General features: G+C 56.9%; 2 protein-coding genes across 3 annotated transcripts; one reads left to right on the top strand and one right to left on the bottom strand.

Annotated features, from left to right (window-relative positions):
- Positions 1-3,435: 3,435 nt before the first annotated feature.
- LYSMD1 (LysM domain containing 1) lies at positions 3,436-11,552 on the bottom strand. The gene is made up of 3 exons (XM_073323061.2): positions 10,962-11,552; positions 7,235-7,551; positions 3,436-5,283 (listed from the first exon to the last, which is right to left on the bottom strand). The coding sequence occupies exons 1-3, from the start codon at positions 11,139-11,141 to the stop codon at positions 5,124-5,126; spliced, it is 657 nt and encodes a 218-aa protein (XP_073179162.1). The 5' UTR covers positions 11,142-11,552; the 3' UTR covers positions 3,436-5,123.
- Positions 11,553-11,945: 393 nt separating this feature from the next.
- Positions 11,946-18,777, top strand: SCNM1 (sodium channel modifier 1). Of its 2 annotated transcripts, none has more exons than XM_073323060.2 (8): positions 11,946-12,092; positions 13,614-13,684; positions 14,904-14,992; positions 15,349-15,446; positions 15,528-15,628; positions 16,522-16,709; positions 17,298-17,424; positions 17,898-18,777. In XM_073323060.2, exons 1-8 carry the CDS (start codon positions 12,042-12,044, stop codon positions 17,950-17,952), a joined length of 780 nt encoding a protein of 259 aa, XP_073179161.1. In that variant the 5' UTR covers positions 11,946-12,041; the 3' UTR covers positions 17,953-18,777. The 2 variants fall into 2 exon arrangements, with proteins under 2 accessions (XP_073179161.1, XP_073179160.1); XM_073323059.1 differs by having other exon boundaries at positions 11,947-12,092; positions 17,893-18,777.
- Positions 18,778-19,403: the final 626 nt, after the last annotated feature.

The raw sequence follows: 19,403 nt of genomic DNA, 5'->3' as shown, positions 1-19,403 counted from the left end.
TACTAACACTTTAAGGGGGGAGAAGCCGCACCCGCCTCGCTGTGTTGCATGGGGGATCTGCTGCCTGGGGGAGCCGGGGCCAGCCTGGGCAGCTACCCCTTGATGCTTCTGTTTGTGAGGCCGGCGGAAGTGGGGCTGGGTTCAGCTCCTGCTGCAGGGCATTATGGGGCTGGGCCAATGAAGGCAATAGATCAAGTCCCCCCAGAAACACTCCCCGCTGCAGGGTTGCCCAAGGCTGAAGGGATCAGTCGAGGCTCCACCGAGCCAGCAAAACGGAGGGGGCGGGGGTGGCAGATTCTGAGCTTATACGTCAATTGCACAGAAACGCAACGCCCAGGGGAAGGGACCAGCCACCAGCGTCAGCCCCTGTCCTTGCCGCATGGTTCCCCAGCAGTCAGGTCTAGTCCCCAGGGCTGCACTCAGTGGAGCTCTGCCCCACCATCGAGCTCAAGTTTAGGAGCTTAGCTTCAGCAATGCAGAGTTTAGGACTTTCCCTCCCCGAGCCCAGCCGCTGACGCAGCCAAAGACATGGGTGAGGCCACGAGCAGGGTGAGAAATGGGGGGACCCCATGCAGGTCACAAACTCCATGTCAGTCAAAGGTCCCGCAAGCAAATGGGAGGGTCCCCCCCATGCCTTCCCTGGCCACTCTGTCCTCCTGTCCCAGCCCCGCCAGCACCGTGATCCCTTGACTCACAGTTTATGGCCAAAGGCATGGCAGCCTACGGGGGCTGGAAGGTCAGGCGATTTCCTCCCAGACAACTCATGACTCCAGAAGGCCCCGTAGCAGCCGGGCTCCCTCCACAGCTGGGGCCTGCGCGAACCCAGGGGCTGCCGAGGTCAAGCAAAGATACCAGCAGCTTCCTCGGAGCGGGCGCGGGGGGAACAGATCAGCAGACAAGGCTACCTTGGCTGGCATGGGCATAGTTAAAGGGTGGGCATGCAGCCCTCAGAGCCACCATCCCCTGCCCGGTTTGCTGCCAGCTCACTGAGAACACAGCTGGACTGGGCACATCCCAGGCCTGCGATGTCAAACAGCACTCGGCGAAGGAAGGGGGAGGCCGGGGAGACCAAAGCAGGAGCTCCCTGGGAAAACAGCCCCTCACCGTGCTTGTGAACACGAGGCATGAGCCACCTTGGGAGACAGGTGCTTTCAGCCAACGGGGGCACGAGGCCAGCGGTTGCCTGCCTCCCCGCTCTGCTAGCCTGGCCTCATCTCCACGCACCCCAGGGGTTCCCCCCCAACCCCTCTCCAGCACTCAGATGCTGGCCTGGCGCTAACCCAGCATATGGCTCTGTCTCCCCCTCGTGGTTGGGGTAAGAGGCTGATTAGTGCCCAGGTGGCATCAATTAGTGGGGGTTGCGGGGAACAAATGCCCCCCCTTCTGCAAAGTTTTTGCGCTTGCTCAAAGTTCCACAGGCCACAGAGCTGGGAGGGGGCGTGGGGGGGGGCGCCCAGGGCCCGACCACTTTTAAGCAGCGCTGGTGGACTGACTCAGCGCGGCTGCTCCCACTGCGATCCAGAGCACAGCTCCGGCCGCTCCTCCGGGTAGCCGGGGCAAAGGGGACTGCAACCTGAGGCACGGGGAGGCTCTCCCTGGATGGTGGAGCACGGGGGAGTCTGCTGAAACCTGCCCCTGGGCAACACCGGCTCCCGCACTGCGTGGGTAAGAGAAAAGAGATCAACGAGCGATAGGATCCGGGTCCCTGTGGGACGAAGGGGGACACAAGCAGAGTGGAACTGGGTCCCTGCCTTGCAGGGACTAGAATGCACCCCTGCCCTGTGCTACACTGCCTTGTGCCCATCCCATTTAGCCCTCACAGCCCACCCCTTAAGAAACCTGGATCTGGGGGGACACACGCCCAGTGCTTTCTGGCCCCCGGAAATTAAAACAGTCCAAACCCTCACTACAGAAACCCCTGGCTGTCAGTTTTAATTTGGCTGGTGCATTTGCAGATGGAGGGGTCACAGGTTCGATTCCCACCGCTGCCCGACCCACAAGGGCGTGGTAAATCCAGAGCTAGGGGAGCTGCTGGCTTCTCCACATTCCAGGAGCTGCCTTCTACGGAAGATATTAGACCCCAAAAGTAAAACCTTCCCTGCAGATGAGCATCTGTGCTGGTCCCACTACAGCCAGGCAGGTAATTAATCAGAGGAGGAATGTGGGAACTGCCCCAACCTGGTCAGCATTTGGAAGAGGAGCTCCCAGGCGCTCCCGCAGCTTGCACTGGTGAGTCAGTAGGGGGCACTCTTCCAGCCACCTCAGCCCTGAACCCAGTGCTTTGTGGGGAGCTGCTAAAGGTGCCGGTTTTCTCAAGGCGGCTCCTTGCAGCCATTGAAGAGCCTAGGGCCCTATAAGCTTCACAATTAAAAGCTGTTACTGTACCGCGGCCTGTGTGAAATGAGTTTGACGGGTCACAGCCAGGTTGGCAGCATACAGGTGTCCATGGCACAAAAGTGGGGGGGCTCTTCAGAACAGGCTGTTTGCCCACGCACCAAAGGGACACGGAGATCGCCTGGGCTCTCAGGCCAGACCCGGCCTGGGCATCCAACCACCACTCCACCTAGGCAAGGAGGAAGTAGACAGAGGAATCCGCAGTTCCCTGTCGCACGCAGGGATGCAATGTCACCGGTTAGCAGAAGCCAGGTGCACTGGGCAGAGGCCAGGGACGGAGAGCAGCTCTGCTGGCACCACTGCCCGCGGGACTCGGACAGTTCCAAGGGAGAGGCTGACTGCAGGCAAGGCCAGCCTGGGGCATCGCGGGCAGGTCACTGCAGCGAAGGCAAACGGCGCAGCAATGGGACACACTGGCACAGCGGGCAGGGCAGAGGCAGCCGCCACAGGGACAGGCCCAGAGCCGCTCAGGATTCAGCCAGGGGGAGGCGCTGGTCCTGCTTTCCCATCACTGCAAGCCCAACAGATCAATCTCCCACCCTCACTGCATCAGCAGGCCCCTGACACACCCCACCCCTGACCCAGGAGCCCCCCTTACCCTGCACCGGCTCTGCCCCCCATTGCTCTGCCGTACCCCAGCACCCACTATCCCAGCCTTGAGCCCTGCTCAGACTCTGCTGCAGCTCCTCAATCCCAACGCAGAGCCCACCACTCCGCTGCTCTCCCAGCCCTGGGCTGCCCCTAGACAGCTCTGCCGCAGCCCCTGCCCTGGGCTACACAGCTTTCCCTGTAACACAGGTGTCATGTGGGCCGTACGCATTGCAATCGAGAGCCTAAGACAAACGACATATCCGCCAATACGGGCCGCACACTGCAACGGAAGGCAAAACATCTAGCGACTTCTATGGGAACAGGATCTGACCCATTTTTGGAGCACTCCCCGCTGACTGCCACTGCTGTACAAAGGCCGACCCAACCCTGCTTTGTGCCTCACCAGGGAAATAAAGGGGAGGAACAGAAATGATTTACCACGGAGTCATGTTGCGTGTTTTGTTCAAAGAGCAATCAGGATGGAACACTTTTATTTGCAGGTCCCTTAGCAGCCGGCCGATCTCAATCTTGAGCCTGAAAAGTACCTGGCAGAGTTATTTAAAGAGGATCTGGGCCTCTCAGCTGTGAGACGGCTTTAAAGAGGAACCCAAGGGAGGGTTTTATTTTTAACTCCGATTCCCTCTCCAGAGCTGGGCCGTACTGGACAGCGAAGAGTTCCAAATCAGTACGGCTGAATTAAACAGACGAGCAGGGAAATCGGAATCCAGCTTACCTGCCCCACACAGAGTCTGGGGCTACTGGCTCAGCTCAAGCAGCTAACGCCTTCCAAAGAGGGGCTGTTCTGGGAGTCCTCCATTCACCCCTGGCCCACAAACGCCAGTTACAAGCCACTAGCTGTCCCTGCCCTACCCTCCACCTGAAACACCAGCTTGGGAGCTGAGAGTCAATCTGAGTGTTTTCCCTCTCACACCCAGTAACAAAGAGACAAATTAACAGGCGATCAGCAGCACTAGTCTCTCAGGGGCCCCATACAGCCCCAGTGGGGCCAGATGGGCGGAAAGGATTGGTCAGCCCTTGGATTAATGGCACACAAGGAGGGACAGACCGCGGCTCCCTCCCCCACAGCTGGACTGGCACTGCTGGGCTTAGGGCCAGATGCCAGCTCCCTCCCCCAGAGCTGGGCTAAGAGGAATCCTAAGCAGTGAGAGGTCATTGAGTAGCTCTGGCAGACTCAGGGGACAGATCCATGGGGAGTGGGGGTGGGAGGGGTTGTACCCATCGCTTTCGGGGTGAGGAAGCCAAGCAGCATATGGAATTCGCCCCCTTGGCCCCCAAGCCAGGTCCCAATGGAAAGACTTGGGCGGATTTCGGCTCAGGCCCAAGGGGCTGGGTTTCAACACAGCAGATACTGAGCCCTTCCCATGAGGGAGTTGAGCATTATCAGCCCGACCCCTTGTGGGCTCGCTGGCGGTGATGCTGACTCTTGCCTGCCAGGCATCCTACGGGATCAGCTGCCAGGGAGTCCTGCCATCCCACAGGACGTCAGGCTTGTGAAGGTACCTGTTTCATTTAAGGCCAAGGTCCCACAACAGGAAGAGCAGGGAGGGCTGCAGGTCGGGTTTGAGGGGCATCAGTAGATGATGGGGGGTGGGGCAGGGCGGAGGACCTGATCCCGAGGCCTTTCCCTAAAGTCTGAGCGGGGGAGCCAAGGAGACCCAAGGGGGTTGCAGGTGACCTGACAGGACGGGACAGGGAGAGGCTGGCATGCTGGGATGGGGAGCTCTGGCTGCTCTAGCCAGGACTGAGAGCCCGGCAGTGGGAAAGGCCAGCAAGGAGCAGAGCAGTGCAGAAAAAGCCGGACATTAGAGCGTGCCGCCAAGACACCTCCGCCCCAAGGGGGTGCTCTGCCAGTCACCCCCATAACACACCTCAGTGCATGCCCCCCCCCGCCAGAGAACGTCCCCCATACACCGATCCCTCTGCAGCCAGCCCATCCCTCTGCAGATTGGCGCAAAGGCGGGGGCAGCGGGAGGGCTCATGCAGGCTCTTGCCAGGATCAGGGCCGTAGCCCTGGCAGGGCCGTCACAAACCCTGCGCCGCTCCCACTTCTCCCCGTGGCTGGACGCGCCAGCTAGGACGGGAGAGGCGAGTCCATGAGGAAAAGAAGGCTCCGCCCATCAGAGCTTGAAGATCTCATCCTCCTGGTCCCGCAGCGTGGCAGCCCGGGTGGTTTTGGTGAGCGGCACGGGGCCCAGCAGGGAGCGCTGCTGAGCGTGAGGCGAGGGCTCGCTCTGATAGGAGCAGGTCCTGCTGGCTCCTGGCTCAGCCCTGGCGATTCTGCGGGGAGAGAGAAGGGAGTTAGATCTTGGACGGGGAATGACCACCGCAGACGGGCCCTGCTCAGGGATCCCCCCAGCCATGCCCTCCTCGGGGGGGGGGGGCTGAACTGACACACCACCCTGTGCTGGGGCTGGGAAGGATCCAGGGAAGAGCCCCCTTTAGACACACTGGGCCAGCGCGGGGAGTGGGGTACCTAGGGGTGCAACGGACCAGAGATGACAGAGTACAGATGGGGAGGGTGTAGGGAGGCCTGTATAATCCCTGTGGGATCTTTGTTCAAAGCTACAAAGTAACCTAGGGCTGGAGTGAATCAGCAGAGCTGTGGGGAGGATGCCATGGGCTGGGACTTCTGGGGCTGGGATTGAGGGACACTGGCACAACTGGGGTTGGGGGATGAGCGCAGGGCTGGGGTAGGAGGGGGCTGCGGGTCAGGATTGAGGGGCAATGCCCAAGCTGGAGGGTTGGGGCCCAGGGCTGGGGTAGGAGGGGGCTGCAGGTCAGGATTGAGGGGCAATGCCCAAGCTGGAGGGTTGGGGCCCAGGGCTGGGGTAGGAGGGGGCTGCAGGTCAGGATTGAGGGGCAATGCCCAAGCTGGAGGGTTGGGGCCCAGGGCTGGGGTAGGAGGGGGCTGCAGGTCAGGATTGAGGGGCACTGCCTGAGCTGGGGGGCCAGGCCTGGGATAGGAACTGCAGAGATCTTCAACGCAGGCAACGGCGCCCTCTAGTGGTCACAGAGGCTAGTCAATGGCAAGCAGCGGCCGGCTCCTTAGCCCAGCCAGCTCCCCTAACACAGTCCTCAGAGGCCCAGCTGTGCCAGACTCCCAGGCCAGGAGAAGGGCATTCCCTCTACAGCAGCCGACTGAGGGGAGACGGTGGCCGCGGGCTCCTCTGGCTGTGCCCTGAGCTAATGCACTGGCTGTTTAACCCCCCTGCAGCACTGCACAGAAGGGAGGAAAATAACTGAGCGGCTTCTGTCAATCCCCGTTTCCAGCAGCACAGGGAGGTCTGCCCCACGACCCACAGGGAGGTAGGTGCTGACAGCCTGGATCAGACCCAGGCCCCATCCAACCCAGCATCTCCCCCTCCTCCAGCAGCGACCGACGGCCGTTTCCCTGGAGTAACCCAGGAAACATCCCAGTGCCCCCCATGAATTCCTTCCCACCCCGACGCCCTGCAGCGAGCGGCACATGCCCGGCAGGACACGAGTTCCTGGCTCTTATCTCTTGCCCGCACAGCGCCAGTGGGAGATGAAGTTGGGGGAGGGAGGGGCCCTGGGAACAAACAGCATCAAAGCAAACATGTCTGTGTGTGCCTGGGTTGCTGTTTGTCGCCTTCAGAGAACTCCCCACCGTGCACGTCTCTACTCCCCCATCCTAGCTGCCATGAGCATGGCACGTAGTCGCCAATGGCACCGGGGGGGGGGGCGGGCAAAGCTTAAGGCTACGTCACCTCCCCGCCATCAGCAAGGAACGACCCCTCACTCTCCGACCTCCATTCGCTACAGCCCCTGCCAGGGCACCGCCCCTCAGGCTTGGGGACCCCTGGGTAGGTGGGTTTCTTGGGGGGCTGGGGAGGAGCAAACTATGGGGCAGGACATGGAGGATCTCACAGGCTTCGGCGCTGGGCTCTTTTACTTTGACAAGCATGGCGCCTGATTCACTGGGGCTTTAATTTCTCCCTCCCCGCCAAGGGGCACGTAAAACCTGAGCGGGGGGTACTCAGGCATCACTGCGTCCCCTGCAGGAGGAAGCTGGCACTTGTGGGGTCACTTCGCCCTGTAGCAGCCCCACAGAGGATATAAGCGCTAACCCAAGGGCAGCCAGGGGAGATTCTCCTTTAGCGCAGCTGGCAGGGGCCTACGAGCAGGTCTGGGGATTGATCCTCTACCCATACAGCCCGGGCACTGCATTAGTGGCTTGGCGCGACAGTAACCTCAAGGTGGCACTTACGCGATCTCCCCCTCCCGCAGCTTCTTCACTGCAGCCTTCTTGGACAGGCTGATCTCCAAGTCGAGCTTCCTTAAGAAATCCGCGGCCGAGAGGTCGTGGCAGGGGGTGGCACCTGTGCTGGTCACAGGGCCATTTTTTAGCACCGGCTTCTCCTCCCCTGTGGCAGGCCGCCTGGCTTTTTCCTCCGCCTCCTCTTCCTCCAGGTTTAAGCCGTTCGCCATCTGCTTGGGCTCCACCAGGATGGGGATGTGCAGTGTCGTCTTGAGGAAGATGGAGTCACTGGTGTACAGCCGGTTCGCCCGCTTAATCTGCTCCATCTGGGAAGAGACCATAAGCACCTGTGACCCCTCCAGGCCTGGGACACACGTCACCAACCCCCTTCTCTATACACCAGGAGAACAACAGCCTCTGATCCAGGGCTTGTTCCCTAAAGCTCCTTTGCAGGCTGGACACCTAATATCATGGCACCACCGAAATGGGGTGGAGGGCACCAGTAAGCAAACAGAGCAATGAGGGCAGGCATGCGCATGATGTGATCTGGGCTGCGGGTGCCGGGCTCATGCTGGCAGGGAGACGGGTTAGGGGGTTGCTGGAACCTGAATGCCACGATAGGAGGGGGAGGGAAACTGACCAAGCCCCTGGAGGATGGTGTTCAATGCAGCCAGGCAAGTACTGTGCTGTCCCAGTGGCTAGAAGAGAGGCGTGCCATTGTTAGGCAGGGAGGACCCCCTAGCACACTTGCCTCCTACGCTCAGCCAGGGGTGGATGAGGGAGACAGGCTGGGAGTCCACCACCATGGCACGTGCCGCGACTCCAGCCCAGAGACCGAAAGACCCTCCCTTCCGCCTGACTGGTGGCTTGTTGGGCTCCTGCAAAATGAGCTGGCAGGTTCTCAGCATCTGTCACACAAACACAGCTGGCCCCCCTGGCTGGCAGCCCCAGAGACAGCTCCCCGCTTTCCCAGCCCCTCCAGCTGCAGGGCAGGAGCACACCAGCAGGGGGCAGCATGCATGTGTCATGGGGAAGACTGAACTGGTGCTGTCAGGCTGCAGGGCCTGTCAAGATTCAAACTGCTACACTCCCAGAGTCACTCAACAGCCATCTGCTGCCTGATCACAAATGCAGGCCCCGGGCAGGCTGGAGGTGATACGGGGCAAGCTTTTTCTGCAGCAGAAACTGATCTCTGCCCCCCGCCTCCCTCCCCGAGAGCCACATGAGGCCAAAGGAACAGAAAGCTGCAAAAACAGGAAATGAGAAAGATGTGAGAGCGTGTGTGTGTGTGTGTGTGTGTATGCACACATTACCAGGGTCACATCAGCCTCACAAGGAGGCAGCCGCACGCACAGGGGATCAAGAGGAGACAGCGAGTGCAGGGTCGGAGCCCTGATCCTGCATGAGACTCCAGACATTCAGCCCCGCGTGCACCCCCCCTTACCGCCACACCCCAGGGACTCCAGAGGGGTGCCCGCTCAGAGTTCCACAATCAGGGTGCTGGATTGTAGAGTCCTAGGGGTGGGGACTCGGTCTCTGATCTCGCAGCCAGTCCCCTGGCACTGCTCTGGAGCAGTATCAATTATTAGGGTTCATTATGTGTTTTGGAGTAGCCTCAAACAAGAGCCAGGAGTCCTCACTGTAGGGGGATCAGAGGTGCCTGGACTCTGGAGAGGTGACTCCTCCCAGTGCCCCTTTTCTTAGGGGTGCTCATGACAGGACCCTCCCTGCTTCACCCCAGACACTCGGCAAACAAAACTGAAAAGGGGTAACGCTAAATGATTCGGCAGAGCTCCTTTTCCAAGACACACCAAGCACTGTACAAAATGGGGTGGGGGGGGGAAATCAATCTGGAGCCAAGCTGCAGAATCAGGGCCTACAAGGGGAAGAATGAAAGTCAGGACGCATTAGGAAACCCAGGGGAAGGATTCACTCTACAGATATAATTGCTTGTTTCGCACATTTCTTGAGGGGATCCCTTAAGAGCGTCCTCAGGAGGGCCTGGAAATGGAGAGCTGGCAGCTTGAGGAGCATTCACCAGTGCTGTGGCAATTTGAAATCAGATAGCTAGCGCTTTACCAAAGATAGGTCAATAGCAATAACTTGGTTTTTGTAATAGAGAAACTGAGGCCCAGAGTGGGGAGTAGAACCCAGGCAGGGTGGATAAAAATCAATGATTTTTTTGTATTAAAATTCCTTTTGAGGAAAAAACCTATCTAAAGATAGTTTTAATTAAGACACATTATAGCTCAGATATCTCATCATGGATTAGGGATTATAAATTCTAATTCTATAATATGAGAATATATATTCAAGTAATGTTCAAGAAAAGTTTTGTAATGAGTTCTAATAGTTCATGGATTAGGAACCCAATTTTGTATAGATAGAAAGATTAACCTAAACAATTTACCCATAAAAGAGACCCAGTTTGGGAATAAGAACCATTCAAGAAATATGTTTGCTGATGATGTTTTAAAGAAAGTCACACCAGTGAACTGGTGGAAGTCACTTAAGCACTTGGATTCAGAGACTGCTGAAGTGATAATCTCACTTTTAACAGCAGTAGCTTCTTCTGCCGGTGTAGAAAAAATATTTTCTTCCTTTGGACTAATTCATTCCAAATTGAAAAGAGTACTTGTGGCACCTTAGAGACTAACCAATTTATTTGAGCATAAGCTTTCGTGAGCTGTAGTGATGAAGTGAGCTGTAGCTCACGAAAGCTCATGCTCAAATAAATTGGTTAGTCTCTAAGGTGCCACAAGTACTCCTTTTCTTATTCCAAATTGAGAAATTGTTTGGTACCTGAAAAAGCAGGAAAGCCTGTTTTTCTTTTCCAGATTATGAACAAACAGGAAAATGAAGGTGAAGACAACTGAGTTATCTGCAGAAACCAATTTTTTAAGTTTCTCATGTTGACCTGGCTGACATGGTCGATTTTTTTTTTTGATGGGGTGGGGGTTTAACATTCATTTATTTATTTTAGCTAAAAACAATTTTTAACCAAAACAAACCTGATTTTAAAAAACTTGAATGTTTAACTAAATTCAAAAATTCATATGCTTGTTTTGGTAAAATATTATATGTTTGCTGTTGAAGAAAAAAATCCAGAATACTTAATGTTGTTGTTTTAGTTAAATAAAACAATTTAAATGTCTGTCTGGTGAAGTTCTCCTCCTAATACAGCATGGCAAGAAAATTCTCCAAATATTAATGAATAATCTCTTGAATTGGAGATAGTTCACCTCCCAATGACTTCATAAATATCTGCTTCAATTACCTTTGGTAAATGAAATAACCAAACATTCATTTTCTGATATAGCTGTAAAACTAATCTGAAAAGTTTTCAAAATAAATCACTTTAAAAATGTATGGTGTATACCTTCTAAAAATGAAACCTACATCTATCTGAGTTGTGAAGTTGTGTATTAAGGTTATAACAACGAACAAGAACGCACTTTTATGCAGAAATCCATTATTAAATCAAGTCTTCCTGATTAGTGATTTAAATAATGATTTAAGTCAATTTGATGTAAATTAAATCCACCCTGAACCCAGGAGACCTGGCTTCCAGTTCCCTGCTCCATCCACAAGACCCCAGTCCCCTCCCAGAGCAAGGAAGAGAAGCCAGGAGTCCGGCACTCTGTCCCCCACTCTAACCGGGGGACCTCACTGGGGCCCTCCTGCCAGGTCACCTGCACCCCCCTGATTGCAATAAAAAGCTGCCGCGCTGACCTACCGTAACCCCATACTTGAGCGCCAGCCCCTGCAAGGTGTCCCCCGGCTCCAGGCGATGTTCCACCCTCCTCTCCCTCACCGGGGAGCACATGGACTGGACAAGGCTGCCGTAGGACCGGGTCTTGCTGCCGCAGAGCAGCCGAGCCCCTCCAGGGGACCCCTGCCTGGAGGGGGAGGCCATCCCCCCCCCCAGTCAGTGGGGCACCAGTGCGGGCAGCAGAGGTGCCCGGGCTCTGGGGGGGCTTTCCTGAGGGGTGCTCATGGCAGGACCCCCCTCGAGCAGAGTAAACAGCCAGGCCAGGGCTCCCCCACTCTGAGCCCCCCCCCACAACGCTCTCTGCTTTCCTGCTTGTTCGCCCCTCAGCCTTTACTCCAGGGCACAGGCGGGGGGGGCAATTTCCGCACCCACGCTGAACAGGTGGGGGAGGGGATGGAAGGGAGGTCCCCCAATTTCCTGCCCACCCCTTACACCAGAGAGGGATGGGGGGGGTCCTCCTCAATCTTCTCTGTCCCCTCCCCAGCTCCTTCTTTATTCGGGGGAAGGGGCAACCCCCCCCCCGCACCCCAGCCGCTCCCCCGGACCCAGCCACCCCCCAGCGGCCCCTCCCCTGCAGAGCAGCCAGGGCCCGCAGCCTCCCCTGTCGCTCAGCGGGTCCCCAACAGCTGAGCGGGGCGGGGCGGGGCGGGGCCAGCCCCGTCCCCCTCCCACCCCACGCAAAGACCTCTGGGACATGTGGTCTCTCCCTGGTTCGTTGCCTGCCCCCCCAGGATCCCTGGCAGCTCCTCCCACCCCATAACCGCGTGGGGCCAAAGAGGTGGCACAATGGGGAACATTCCCCCCAGCCCAACCACAAGCCACGCCGAAGGGGAGAGGGGCCAGGGTCCGGGACTACATTTCCCAGCATGCCCCGCCTCCTCGGCCCCTCTCAATGCTTCATGGGAGGTTTAGCCCAAGGGACCTATCCGCGCGGAGCGCCAAGAGGCATGCTGGGAAGGGTAGGCCGGGAAGTGAACCAAACCGGAAGTGCTGGGTGGCCGCAGTTCCCATGGTTACCGCGGCCGGGGGTCGCGGAGCGCCGCCATGTCCTTCAAGCGGGAGGGGGATGACTCGGGCCAGCTGAATGTGCTGCAGGTGAGCGGCCGGGTCGGGCTGGGCAGCGGGGTCGGACACCCCGGCTCCGCAGAGCTGTCCTGGGCCGGGGCGCGTCAGGTGCCCAGAGCGACCCCGCCCCGGCTCCCCGCAGCCCCAGAGTGACCCCCCCGGCTCCGCCTCAGTCCCCCCAGAGCCTCCCATCCCTCCGGCTCCCCACAGCCCCAGAGTGACCCCCCCCGGCTCCTCCTCAGTCCCCCCAGAGCCTCCCATCCCTCCGGCTCCCCACAGCCCCAGAGTGACCCCCCCGGCTCCTCCTCAGTCCCCCCAGAGCCTCCCATCCCTCCGGCTCCGCCTCAGTCCCCCCAGAGCCTCCCATCCCTCCGGCTCCCCACAGCCCCAGAGTGACCCCCCCGGCTCCTCCTCAGTCCCCCCAGAGCCCCCCGGCTCCCCACAGCCCCAGAGTGACCCCCCCGGCTCCTCCTCAGTCCCCCCAGAGCCCCCCAGCTCCCCACAGCCCCAGAGTGACCCCCCCGGCTCCGCCTTAGTCTCCCCAGAGCCTCCCATCCCTCCGGCTCCCCACAGCCCCAGAGTGACCCCCCAGCTCCTCCTCAGTCCCCCCAGAGCCCCCCGGCTCCCCACAGCCCCAGAGTGACCCCCCCGGCTCCTCCTCAGTCCCCCCAGAGCCCCCCGGCTCCCCACAGCCCCAGAGTGACCCCCCCGGCTCCTCCTCAGTCCCCCCAGAGCCTCCCATCCCTCCGGCTCCGCCTCAGTCCCCCCAGAGCCTCCCATCCCTCCGGCTCCCCACAGCCCCAGAGCGATCCCGCCCGACTCTCCCTAGCCCCCCATCCCCAGAGTGACCCCCCGACTCCTCAGTTCCCCCACATCCCCCTGGCTCCCCACATCCCCAAAGCGATCCCCCAGCTCCCGTCAATTCCCCGCTACCCCGAGCTCCCCCCATTCCAAGAGGGACCCCCCTGGCTCCTCCTCAATCCCTCCCCAAAGTGACCCCCCCCAATCCTCCCAGCTCCCGTGACCCCTCCCCAGCTCTCCCCATCCCCAGAGCAAGCCCCTCAACTCCCCGCCCCCTGGCTCCCTCCAGCCCTCCCACTGCCCTGCAGCCCCAGAGCAGTCCCCAAGCTTCCCTCTCAACCCCTGAGTCACCCCAATGCTCCCCCCCACCACTCTCCCATCCCCAGGGTGAGCCCCTAACACCTCTTGGCCCTCTCCAACCACCCCAAAACCTCTCGGCCCCTGGCTCCTCTTCCCCCCCACCCCCGATCCCTGCTGCTCTGGGCTCTATTCACAGCATTGCCACTGGCCTGCTGGATTACCTTGGGCAAGTCACTGCCCTGCTCCATGCCTCAGTTTCCCCATCTGTAAAATGGTGATAATGCTACCAGCCTCCTTTGTAAAGCGCTCTGAGACCCACGGATGAAAAGCACTAGATAAGAGCTAGAGATTGTTATTCTTATTGATCTATGGCCACACTGATGCCAGTTGCTCTGCTGCCTACACCAGAGAGATTGATTCCTCAGTAACGTGGCCTGTTCGTTTATTCAGAAAAGAAGAGTTGCAGATCTGCTGGCAAACTACATCCCAGAGGACGAGGCGCTGTTGCTAAGGAACGGCAGGTGCGTTAGACCCATTCAACAGCAAGCAATATGGTTCTGAGAAGACCGTATGCCATAAGGATCGGGTCAAATAAAATCCAACCTCAGCCTAAAGCCCACATTGAAACATGATCCTTTGAATCGGTTCAATTCATTAATTAGTGTATTTATTTATTCTGAGGACTGAAGCTGCAAAATTGGCAGTGTGGCCTAATGCACAGAGTACTGGAGTTGGAATCAGGACACCTGGGTTCTCTTCCCTGATCTGCTACAGCCTGCTAAGTGTCCTTGGGCAAATCCCTTCATCACTCTGTGCCTCAGTTTTCCGATCTGTAAAATGGGGATAACAATACTGCTCTTCCTTTATCAAGCTCTACTCATGAAAAGCACTAGATAATAGCTAGCTTGGGGTTGTTATTTGTTATTAAATTCAGATCTGGATTTCCAAGGCCCCAGCATTCAGGAATGTTTTGCTCAGGCCCATTATAAAAATAGGGACAATCTGTAAAAGTTAGACCCAGATCTGGATTTCAAACACCACCAAAATCCGGGGTGCTGGGATCTGGGCTGTATATTGAAGCTGATCTGGGTTTTTTTTAATTTTAGTTTTAATTTTGGCTTTGCAGTTCCCATTTCTCTTCAGATGTAAAAGAGCCATACGTCCCCCAGAGAGCCTCTGGCTAATATTACACACTCAGACCGGTTGGCTCGGCATTCAGACTTTTGGATGTCTGTCAGAGAATGAGCACGGTCCAGTGGCCACAGAGCCAGGAATTTTGGGTTCAGTTCTTGACTCTCCTTGGTTGTCACTTACGTTGTCCTGACCTGTTTCCTCAACTGCAAACTGGGGATAACAAAACAGAAGGTGTGTGGTCCAGCATCCAGAGCATTGGAGAGGGAGTCGAGATACCTGGGTTCTCTTCCCAGCTCTGTCATTGACTCATTGGGCAAATCACTCAGTTTCCCCGTGGGTGAGATGGGAATAGTAACACTTAACCTGGCTGCCTGTGCTTTGAGAGCCTCAGCCAGTTACGTTCGTTGAGGTCCCACTGCGCTGGGTGAATCTGAGAATCATGGTAATTTATTCTAGTGGATGTAACTAGTGTCTCTTCCAGCTCAGTGTTACCAACTGCGCTGTGTCTCTTAACACTGATAAGGGCTGGGAGGCATCTGTCCTAATAGGTGTGCGTGACGGCGGATGCTCCCGGCTTGATGTGACTGTTTTTCCTCTCTCTCTCAGATACGCCTGCACAGTGTGTTTCCACCGTCCAGTCTTTGACACACTTGACATGCTGACGGTCCATAGGGCCGGCAAGAAACACGTAGCTAGTAAGTCAGCCCTAAGGGCTCAGTTCCTCAGGGAGCTGCAGACTCTGGGTAGTGGGGATGGTGCAGGAGGAAGGAAGAGTCCAGCTTCACTCCCAAAGCTCAGGGGCAGTCAGTGGTGCTGGTAGGTAGAAGACAGATTGAGATGTCCCAGCGAGGTTTGGACCTTTATAGTGCTTGGATTGCTCAAAGCCATCCATCCATCCCCCTGAGACACAGCAGGAGGGGGCAGTCCGTGCCACCCCAAACTGACAGCCACTTAGGCAGCCCTTTGGCAGTGTAACCCTGGCTGGGTGGCAGACTGCCTGGCGAGAGTCTCGCGCCTGGATTACCTGTGTCTGTCTCTCTCTGTGTCCCAGGCCTGCAGACGTTCTACGGAAAGAAGCGGTCACATGAGAATGAGGTGCAGAAGCGGTGGCAGCAGGAGTTCCTGCGGGCAGAGGAGGCGGGCACGCAGGTTGGCATGTGCGCCCTATGGGAACCCCTCCCACGACCTTTACCCGGCTGGCTGTCCTGAGCTTGTCTGTGTTTTCCTTAGGATCTTGCGTTCCCTGCACCCTTGCTGGCTCAGACCAGGAAGATTGCCCAGAACGCTTTGCTGAAAGCCTCTCCCTATAACAGCTGCTGCCGAAGGAACAGGTAATACCTATCCGTTCCCTGCCAGCTCGGGTTGAGGGTTCGCCATGGCATCGGGGGCTGGTACGAGAGCCTGGCACAACCTTGGCAAGGTCTTTGCTGCTGGGTGGCGCCACCATCTGCTGGACATCTGCCCACAGCAGGCTTTTCTGCTTTGTTCCTCTCTAAGGGCCATTCGCCCAGTGGGTGTCAGTTAGCATAACTCTGTGGATGTCCGTGGCATGGTGCTGACTTACACCAGCTGGGGATCTGGCCCTGAATCCTTAAGCTGGTCGTTTTCCTGGTAGGCCAGGCTCCGGGTGTAGTGGGAATGATTTCAGAGCGGGGGATTGCAAGTCTCTTCCATGTCTGCTTTATATTTCAGCAGTGGAACGCGTATCATGTAAAGGCAGCAGCTTTGAGAAGAGAGTGTGGTCTAATGGTCAGAGCAGGGGACCTGCGTTCTGTTCCCAGCCTTAGGTGGTTAGGGCAGAGGACTAGAAGAGATGATGCGTGGGTTCTCTTCCCAGCTCTGGAAAGGGAGTGAAGCCTGGTGGCTAGAGCAGGGGGATTGGAAGTCAGAACTCCTGGGTTCTGTTCCCAGATCTGGGAGGGGAGTGGGTCTGGTGGTTAGAACAGGGAACTGGGGATCAGGACTCCTGGGTTCTGTGTCCAGCTGTGCCACTGACTTGGTCATGTCCCCTCCGTGCCTCAGTTTCCCCTTCTGTAACACCGGGATAATATTTATTTTCCTTACGTGGGGAGTTGTGCGGGTTACTCCCTGTCCAGAAATCACTTTGGGGTCCTCTGACGGATGGGGCTCTAGACAGCAAGATACCATCCCTGGTTGTCACTGTGGCTGTGCACAATGGGCAGCTGGTCAACACTAGTCGCAGGGGACCTGCTGTCTGTTTTAGGTCCGATGGCAGCAGCTCAAGCGTTAGTTCTTCTGGGAGGGAGCCTGCTGCCCCCACTGCCTTCGGGAGTGCTGTTGGGAAGCAGCCGGCAGAGCCGGGAAGCTCCGTGGCGAGAGGTGAAGAGGAATGTGCCGCTGCGGACGCCCCCCACTCCATGCGGCTTCCTGGACATGCCAGCCCTCGAGCAGGTATGAGCCTGACAGGCTCTGGGGTCTTGCCCCTTCCACTGAGGCGCCTGGGGACAGTTAAATCGACCATTCACCTGTCTCACTGTAGTGGCTCATATGTTTCTGCAATCCTCAGGAAATTCCACTGCTGTTGTTTGCCTGGTAGAGTGTGGGGCAGGGCTGGGAGTCAGGACTCCTGGGTTCTATCTCCAGCTCTGGGAGGGGAGTAGGGTCTAGTGGTTAGAGTGGGCGGTGGGGTGGGGCTGGAATTCCACACTCCTGGGTTCTCTTACTCTCCCCACCATTTATTTGCTATGTTGCGCTGGGGCAAATCCCCAAGCTTTGGTTTCCCTTGGGGGGTGCATTTCTCATTGCATTTCTACAGTGATCTGTAGTGCCGCTCACAACCCTGAGTGACAAAGTGCCATTACCCCTGTCACATGAGCTCCCTGATCTCAGCCTCCCATGAGCCGCCGATTTGGCTCGGAACTAAGTGCGTCCACAGAGGTGATGAGCTCTCTGCACAGGTGCCAGGCGGTGGGCAGCGATGTTCCATCCCGACCTTCCAAGGCCTCACAGCCTCATCGCGTCCCTTTCTTCTCATTCTAGATTTGCAGAAGGAACCTGCTGCGAGGATCAAGAGAAGCAGCAAAGGAAAATCCTCCTTGTCTCCCCAGCCTGAAGCCATCAGCCCTGAGAAGCGCCAAGCTCTGGAGCACTATCTCCTGCTCAGGAGGTGAGCTGGCTTCTGCTTGTTCCCCGCATAGCAGCAGGGTGCATCGGCAGGGGTCCGATCCCTGGGGCTGAGTGGTAGGAGCTCATCTCAACACTCAGCAAAGGGAAAAGCCCCCAAAGTCCTCTCCAGCCCATTGCTGGGGGCCAGCCCGGGGATATAATCTACCATCTGTCCTCCATGGCTCTGCCCATCTAGTTCTTGGGCTCTCATGCATGCAGTCCCGCACAGCGCTCCTCATCCATCCATCTCCAAATGCTTTACAAAGGGATGGCTTCACAGGTGAAGGGAAACTGAGGCACAGGGAGTGGGATGGAGAGACTGGCACTGACAGAACTGGGTATAGAACCTAGGAGTCCTGTGCCATGTCAGCAGAGAAACCATCTCCTTAACACCATCCTTCAGTCTTCTTCAGTTAGCATCCACCTGTCCTAGTGTTTGTAACTCTCTGACTGTCTGTCCTTCCCTCAGCTCAGGCTGGATCCAGGACACTTCCGGCAAGTGGGTGAAAGACGAGAACGTGGAGTTTGACTCTGACGAGGACGAGCCACCGTCTCTGCCTCCATGCTGACTTCTCAGCCTCTCCAACAAGTGAGATACCCCCAGGAACCGGGCCCGGTACCGAGCAAGGCTGACCGATCTCTTGGGATGAGGCTGGCAGCGGGGGCAGGAACGGCCTGTCTGCATCTTCTCATGGCTTTGACTTGGGATATAAATCACCAGGGAAGAAGGATGTTTCCAAACAATTCCTAGAAACCCCCATCACCGCTTCATTGTATCCACAGACACTGCTGGGGTCACTCACAGTGGGAGCTGTCATGTTGCCACTGCCAAAGGTTCCCAGCACGAGGTCTGCTCTGTCTCTGGGGATGAGCACAAGGGTGAGACACAGCTCTCGGCGGGACACGGGAAAGTGGAGAGTGTCGGAGGAAGTCAGTGCTTCGGGCTCATCTAGCATCTTTCAACCCAGGATCTTAAAGCTTCTCCCAGAGGGAGGAAAGTATCATGCCCCTTTCATGTGGGGAAACTGAGGCACAGACTGGCAGCAAGGAATGGAACTCAGGAGTCCTGACTCCCACTTATGTTCTGATCACTTTTATTAGGTGTATTACGGTAGCACTTAGGCATCCCAGCTGCTGATCCCCATTGTGCTGGGCACTGCACAGATACAGAACAAAGGAGACGCTCTCTGCCCCCCAGAGCTCACGGGACAATGCTCTCTCCTAACAGGCAATTCTCTGGCCTTTTTTCCCCCGGTGGTTTAAGTTTGTTTTTAAAAAGTCGATCCTCAAATCGAATTGGCTTCTCCCTGTGCTGCAGGGGTGGCTTGGTACATTAAAAAGCAATACAGACGTCTTCTGTTCTCCTACTTCCTGGGGCCTATTCTGCAGCAGCCCACGGGTGAGGTGGCACCTTCCTATTTGCATTACATTTGACGCTTCATTTCAAATATACGTATGTTAGCGACCACACACAGTAACAAGGAAAAGGGTGGTGGTCCCTGTGAGGCATTCCAGGGCCTGAGCACATGCTCAATTGTAAATATGGGAGCAGTCCCATTTGAAATCAGGGCTTACAGTTGAGCACAGGCTTAAGTGCTTTGCTGGATCAGAGGGCTAAAATTATTGTTATTTATTAGATGTATTATGGTAACACCCTAAAGCCTCGGTCATGGACCAGGACCCTGTTGTGCTAGGCGCTGTATGTTATGTATTAAGTGTATTACGGTAATGCTCAGGCACCCTAGCCATGAACCAGGAACCAATGGCACTAGGTGTTGGAAGTTATCTATTAGTTATATATTACATGTACTACGGTAGTGCTCCAAGCCCTAGCCATGTACGAGGTACCCATATTAGGTGTATTACAGTAGCACCTTAAAGCCTTGGTCATGGACCTGGACCCTCTTGTGCTAGGTGCTGTATGTTATGCATTAGGTGTATTACGATACTGCTCAGGAGCCCTAGCCATGAACCAGGAGC

This window comes from Lepidochelys kempii, chromosome 24 (assembly GCF_965140285.1).
Source record: "Lepidochelys kempii isolate rLepKem1 chromosome 24, rLepKem1.hap1, whole genome shotgun sequence".
In the NCBI taxonomy this organism is placed as follows: domain Eukaryota; kingdom Metazoa; phylum Chordata; order Testudines; family Cheloniidae; genus Lepidochelys; species Lepidochelys kempii.
Note: the sequence above shows the minus strand (reverse complement) of the source record. Positions and strands in the feature narration are given on the sequence as shown.

What these genes read in the sequence shown, in the direction of transcription:
- LYSMD1 (XM_073323061.2), bottom strand. Translation starts at nt 11,141, where the DNA reads ATGGCCTCCCCCTCCAGGCAGGGGTCCCCTGGAGGGGCTCGGCTGCTC. An exon ending in CGCTCAAGTATGGGGTTACG is followed by an intron (nt 7,552 to 10,961) that starts GTAGGTCAGCGC and finishes GTCTCTTCCCAG; the next exon opens with ATGGAGCAGATTAAGCGGGC. An exon ending in CTGCGGGAGGGGGAGATCGC is followed by an intron (nt 5,284 to 7,234) that starts GTAAGTGCCACC and finishes CTCTCCCCGCAG; the next exon opens with AATCGCCAGGGCTGAGCCAG.
- SCNM1 (XM_073323059.1), top strand. Translation starts at nt 12,042, where the DNA reads ATGTCCTTCAAGCGGGAGGGGGATGACTCGGGCCAGCTGAATGTGCTG. An exon ending in CGGCAAGAAACACGTAGCTA is followed by an intron (nt 14,993 to 15,348) that starts GTAAGTCAGCCC and finishes TCTGTGTCCCAG; the next exon opens with GCCTGCAGACGTTCTACGGA. An exon ending in CAGAGGAGGCGGGCACGCAG is followed by an intron (nt 15,447 to 15,527) that starts GTTGGCATGTGC and finishes TGTTTTCCTTAG; the next exon opens with GATCTTGCGTTCCCTGCACC.